The following is a 6,789-nucleotide window of genomic DNA, read 5'->3' as shown; positions in this document are numbered from 1 at the left end:
AAGTCTACAGAACATTGCATTCTCCTTTAGAAAAACACTGGAGTGAGTAAATAACTGAAAACCACCTTTGGACCAAATAACAATCCAAGTTGAAACTTTCTTTAAGCACTACTAAGACAAGACCCAAAAGTACATAAGGCTCCATTTGGGAAAAAACCCCTACCTGATACTAAACATACATTCCTCCTCAAACACAAAGGACACTAAGATCAGTAACACAAACCTTTTCTTCTTAATATTTGTTGCTATCAAGATAAAGCCTACAGAAGTGAGAAGATGTGCAAGAGAAGTGACCAAGTGCAGATTTAAAAGGGCCAGCTGGGAAAATGGGGCTGCAGCTGCCCACTAGCACCGCCTGACACAGCGCGGGTGCTTCCATGTCGTGAGATGTGTATGCACTGCTCCACCTTCCCACCAAGCTCTGCTCAAACCCGTTCTGTAGAATCTCTGCTATGACCTTGGCCAACCTGCATTTTCTGTGAAACTGCAACTACTCTGCACTCTTGTAAATTCTTAGGAAATAGGCAAATGCTTTATTGTAAATCCTCCTAACTTTACAAAGGCCAAGACGACTTAAACTTGGTCTCACAAAGAACTTCTGTACAAAAGAACCTAAACAAAAGGGTCATAAGCAGCATTTAAAATAGGCTATATTAAATACCTAAAAAATATAATATTTTGCATAGAATAAAGAAAAGTGCAGCTACAGCATAACATTCCATACCACAAGAAATAGCTAATTTACAAGTGGTATACAATGAACTGTTGTCTCTCATCATCGAGACTGCAGCAACTAAAGACATGTTTATTGGCAAAATCACATTGAGAAAAAGGGATTACGTTGTTTCATTATGTCTGTAAAGCAAGTGCAAATATTTTAAATTCCTTTGAAAAGGAAGTAAAGCCAATAGATAATTTTCACAAGTTAATTTTCTCTTGATGTTACTTGGAAAGATGAAATAGCCTTTGTTCTTTTAGAATCCAAATTAAAAATAATTCCCCATTTGGCATCTGCTTTGTGCACACAAAAAAAAATAATTATAAAGCTTGCAAGTGTGCAAGCTTATTCTGTTCTATAAAAGTTGGATGTTTATAGGATTATAACTCTGCATTCCCTTCTAACTTTTGTACTGCAATCCCTCTGGTAACCAAGCACTGAATAGTATTAACTAAGCCTGGGAGACTGCTTTCCACTGCTCAGAAGAACAGAGAAAGGGTCTAAGAGAATCAGAAATTTTAGGAAATAAAAGCCAGAAAACTATTGTCTGCTTTTGATAGGAAGCAAGCAACTTTTAAATATCTTTCTACTCCTCATATTTGCATGCCTAAATATGAGAAAAAAAAGCATATACCTAATCAGTTGTTAAAACATCTTTGATTTTGAGTTTTGGTGTGTTTGGTTTTTTTTAAATCAACTTATTTTATTGGATATAACTTGGTACTACAATTTGGTAAATGAGATATTTAAAATAAATAAAAATAAATATTGTATATATATTTCAAGATTGCTTGTTTCTGTAATGAATTAGTGTCTGTATTGTTAGATTTCATTTTGCTTAGCTTTTTTCAAGCTTTGTCGCCACTTACGAATGGCAGTTCCAGAACTACTAGCTACTACACAAAGGGCACCCCCTACAGTCCACCAAGTTGGTAGGTGATTGAGAAAAAGAATTTGTAAAATAAAAGCAAACACCACATCCATTGTTTTCATTATGGCTACAGGTCCAGCTTTCTCTATCTGTAACGCTTTCGTGAGAAATATCTGACCTCCTAACCCTAACAAGCCTATTAATATTAGAAAAACCCTATCTTTACCACAATATGGTAAACGCCATTCATTCATAACAAACAATGCAATAACACATCCAATTAAACCAATGACTGCATAATACCAAATTGACAAAAAATAATGCACAGATTTTCCCACCTTCCTTAGTATAACAATAGTGGAAGCTGCAGATACGGTGCTTGTAATTGCTGCTATAGTTCCTTTAAGGTGATCTGTGTAACTTCCTTCAATCCCCGTAACATTTGACCCAAACAGAAATGGTGGTCTGGCAATAAGAACCACTCCAGTGATTGCGAAGAGGGTAAACAGAAGATCCCAAATACTGTATTTCTCTTTGAGAAAGATCCACGCAAGCAACGATGTAAAAACAGGACTGCTGAAAGTTATAACAGTGGCATCAGCTAGTGGCATGACTTGGAAAGCATAGTAGAGAAGAATCATTGCACTAGAGCCAAGGAATCCTCGGAAGAAAAGAAAAATTCTTTTACCTTTTGGTCCCAAAAACCCTGTTCTGAGAAACAGAAATGTCACATTAATGTCAATGGCTTGCTTATTTTGTGACCAATATCCAATCACATTTAATTGTACACACCTTTCTAGATGAGGGACTTATCTCAAATGTCACAATATTTTTAACTGATCACAGACCAATTTATTCCCATCCTCACCCCCAATCACATTCACAGTCCGGAACCTGTTCTAGCTATTAATATTTTGCTTGCAAAATAACCCAAGAGTATCTATAAAGTTTGGTTGGTTTGTGGGGTTTTTTTTTGTTAAGAACACCACTTCATGGAAGACCAAGAAATTTTATATAACCCCTGTAGAAACCTCTACAATTCAAGCAGGCAAAGATTTTCAGTTCTCTGAACTGTATTAAGAAACCATCAGGTAATCCAAAACAATGCAGCTACGCAATTGAAGTCTGAATTAAAATAATATTACAATTTGATTAAAGTGAGTGATAATTCTAGATCTATTTTTAAGAAATAACTTTAAGTTTAAACATTTGCTACACTTACTTGTAGTATATTAAACCAGGAAGAACGAATGCCATTTGGAAAACACATCGAAATGCACTCACTTCCACCGAATGTACATCTTCTATTTTTTTCAGAAATAAAGAGGCCACTGAGAAAAGGAAGGCAGATAGCACAGTATAAAACAGACCAAGTCCCGGACATGCAGCTTTCTTCTTTGTTCCTGCAACAAATAAACTCCAGTTAATAATGATCTAATAGATCTCCCAGGTCAGGCAGCTCTACATACTGCAGCGCTCTGTACTTCGTAGCTGCTATTGTGGTAGAAGACAGGGGAAGCAAACGAAACAAATGCAAATACCATGTGTATTTACCAGACCTACCTTGAAAATACCTTTCACTGAGCACCACAGCTCTCCTTTTTTTCTTAAAACAGGAGATAAGAGATCAACACTTTGGATACAAAACCGTTCCTATACTTCTCACAGTTCCACATAAGTTATTAGGCTTTACTTCATGGAGGCATCGGACTAGTTTGGGCGATTCACTGTAAGACTAGTTGTGTGATTCTGGTCACTGCCAAAGGACCAATAAATACAACTGACTACCAAATGGTCCGTGGTCAAGTTCTGAAACACTGAAACTTATTACTTGGGAATCATCTGATTATTAAGTTAATTAAGGTTCCTAAGCAACTGTTTAATTTCCTTTCTCACAAACACACAGAGGTAGAAATTGTGTACAGAACCCCATGTCTGTTTCACCTCATGTTTATTTTGCAGCTAAATCACCCTAAATTTGACCTAGACCTACAGAAGTTTTATATCACATTTTTATCTTGCTTTAAGAATCCAAATATTTTCTTCAAATAAACATTTTTAAGCAGAAGAAATTTAAGTGACTAATTTTAAAACATCACAGGCCCGCTTAAAGTACTGATATCACAGTTCCATGAAGACCTTAGTTTATGCTTATCTATATCAGACTTTCTCTTCCTGAAGTAGTTTCCCAAGTCTAATGGCTTATATTCAAGCTTCCCCATTGCCTCAGGCTCTCTGCAGTGACATACTCTTCCTGGTTCCACTCATCTTCTCTACCCTCAACTATGAAAAAAAAAAAAAAAAAAAAAAAGGCAAACAGAGGGTGAACTGCTGCTGACCTCAACACTGTCTCCAAAGAAACCACCCCTGTTATTGCTTTGCTGCCTAAGAGGAACAGCCTTTCCACTGAACCTAGAGGTGAACAACATGCAAAAGAGAACCCATGAAAAATTTGAGCGGGATGTTACCTCACTATCTCTTTTCTTTCTGTCTGCATAAAACAATGGGAGTTAACCTTTTCTTCTACAAAACCCTCTAAAGATAAGAGTGTCCATGTCCCTGAGGCAGTGTTCTGATAAAAAGGGTGCCTCACCTCACATTAGCACGGGGGCCCTGAGCCTTATGGATCCTCTGAAACATAATCAGCAGGGCACTGCTGTGAGTTGCTTAGCAACTAAATATGGTTTTGAGGGTTTTTTTTGTTGTTGTTTTATTTTGGGTGTGAGGCTGCTTTTTTTTTTTTTTAAATTAACAAAACTTGCCACAAACCATTTTGATCCTCCTTGAGCTCAGCACTCAAGGCTGAGAAACTGCATCTTACTACACAAGAGCTGAGACTGTGGGCTGAGACAGTGCCTATAGCATTGGTTCTGGCTTTAACAGTTCCAGAGACCCATGCTTTACAACTGCAGCCAGAAGCCCTGCTTTTCAATGAACCCAGCCCCACTACAGCTGAAAATGAAGGACAGTTTCTACTAGAAATATTTCTATTTAGCAACAGTCACTTACATAAAAGTGACTATAAAAACTACCACCAACCAACACTGGACCGGGACAGAGTGGATTTAAAAAATGTTCATGAATTTCGTAATGCCCTAATCCACATAGTCACGCAACAGAACTGCAAGATCAACAATGTCTCTAATGTTAAAGCAAGAGGAATCAGACTGGCCTATAACTGAAATGGAAAATCCAAACCAAGGCTGGCTCATGGATGAACACAGCACAAACAGAACTATTAACTTTTATTTCAGGCATGATAGCTTTCCTGATTACTACAGAATGAAGCCAATCTAAATAATTATAAACTAAATGGAAAACTAATCAAATTAAAGCAAAGTAAGCCAAAAGGTCCTTACACCCAGAACTAAGCTTGGATTTGAAGGAACAAAGACAAACCAGAAGAAACTAATTTTCGTAAGCTAACCAACATACCAAGCCTGTCAGAATCAGTGTCTTGTAACACTAGAATTTAAACCATCGACATCTCATATTGCCAAAGCATGTACTCAGTGCAACGAGAAAGTGTTTTATTTCCTTTTAAAAATAAAATGGTACAAGTTCTTCCACCAAAAACAAGAATTGCAGTTCTGAAGAGTACTTATTTCAAAATATGTTCTAAGGAGAAGTTAGGTTAAGATAACATTCCGACCTCAAAAAATATTAAGCCTCCGAACACTAGCCCAATGCCATCAAAATACTCAAGCACCCATGCTTTTTCTAAAAAGTGTAGCGGTCTGAAAATACAAAAGTTTCAAGTAGTATCCAAGTCCTCTTTTCTGAGTGTCTACAGATTTCCCAATTTTATTCCCCAGCCATCTCCCCATGTAACGCTTTCAAACAACCTTCCACTCCTGTTTTAAGTCCGAGTCAAATGCCTCCCACTGCACGCTTTTTTTTTTTTCCTGTCTAAATTCTTGTTTGCATGTTAATGCCATTCTTTCTTGCAAACAGTTTTCATACTTGCAAAACACATAGAGTGAAGAAAATGACACTTCTCACATACATGCATCTTAACAATGGCAGCAGAGGCAGAAGAGTACCGGCTATGGGGAAGGTAGTCAGTGAGATGATTCTCCCAGACCTTCAGGAAAGCCAGAAGTGATCTGTTCTTCACACCGTAACAAGCAGACAAACAGTTCTCTCACAGACTACAGTAAAGTGTCAGGAGTACAACAGCCTGCATATGAGTTAATCATGGTCATGCAGAAAAGATCTAGGCATGATTCATAAAGTTCAGCCATTGACTCAATTTACATTTTTCTGGACAGACTAACAAGTTTCTCAGGATTTCAAACATTGGGGTTTTTCCCCCAAGCTTGGCCTCAGAAGTGATACTAATGTGAATTTCACTAGTGAAGTACACTATCTGTTTTGGCCTGTCCACTGCTCACTAAAGATTGCCACTTTATCCATTTTCTGCTGGCAAGTCAATTATAGTCCGTAATTAGTAAGAAACACATTTTCAGTTAAGTTAGAAAAAAATTACACATGCTGAAGTACTTCAGATAACAACTTCAAAAACTTTTTTAAGGTGGCATTTATATTTTAAAAGTAAACCATGTTAAACCTACAAAAGACAAGTTGTCTATTTCGCAGTACGTTTGTGGCTTTAACAATTCCAAATGACCCACAAGCTGAGCATGGATTAAGAGGAAATAAAGAGCAGGCTCACACAAAAGCAAGTTAAGAATTCCCAAGAAGTCACAGCCACACGTATACGAACTTGCCGAGCAGTGCTCATGGCCCTTCTCAACGTATCCACAGTGGCAGAAGCCCACACTGCCAGCGGGCACCTCGATTTACCCAAACCTGTCAAGTCTTACTTTTAAAACTCTGACAACCAGGAGTACTGTTTTCCCGAGGGATAACCCCTACCGAAGCTCTCGCAGCCCTACATGTAAAAGCGACCCAGCAGCAGCCCGCCCGCCCCCGGGCACGGCAGTGAGCGGCCACAGCGGCCCCGGGCGCCCTGCCAGGCCCCGAGGGGGGGAAGACCGGGGCCCGGCCCGACTCAAGCCCGGAGCATAAGCCCAAGGGCTACCGCCACGCAGGAGGTCGTGTCTGCCTCTTTACTAGCCTCCCCCTTCACCAGGGACCGACTTGTCCGGTAAAGCGTAGGGGAAAGGAGAGGGCGATGCCGAACTCGCTGGCAGGGGACCGCTGTCCCCCGCCGGGCAGCAGGTGTGAGCCCCCTCAA

The 6,789-nt window shown here is 39.2% G+C and overlaps 1 protein-coding gene across 1 annotated transcript in view; it reads right to left on the bottom strand.

The window, feature by feature from the left end:
* Positions 1–1,540: 1,540 nt before the first annotated feature.
* SLC35G1 (solute carrier family 35, member G1) overlaps positions 1,541–6,789 on the bottom strand; it is a 7,870-nt gene continuing 2,621 nt past the window's right edge. The window contains exons 2-5 of the mRNA XM_009888795.1: positions 3,929–4,001; positions 3,839–3,872; positions 2,812–2,992; positions 1,541–2,300 (exon numbers count right to left, since the gene is read on the bottom strand). Of these exons, the coding sequence (XP_009887097.1) occupies positions 1,541–2,300; positions 2,812–2,992; positions 3,839–3,872; positions 3,929–4,001 (1,048 nt within the window). The remainder of the gene's footprint in view (positions 2,301–2,811; positions 2,993–3,838; positions 3,873–3,928; positions 4,002–6,789) is intronic.

Source organism: Charadrius vociferus, unplaced genomic scaffold, assembly GCF_000708025.1.
Source record: "Charadrius vociferus isolate BGI_N301 unplaced genomic scaffold, ASM70802v2 scaffold436, whole genome shotgun sequence".
In the NCBI taxonomy this organism is placed as follows: domain Eukaryota; kingdom Metazoa; phylum Chordata; class Aves; order Charadriiformes; family Charadriidae; genus Charadrius; species Charadrius vociferus.
The sequence above is the reverse complement of the archived record's forward strand: the minus strand, read 5'-3'. Positions and strand labels throughout refer to the sequence as shown.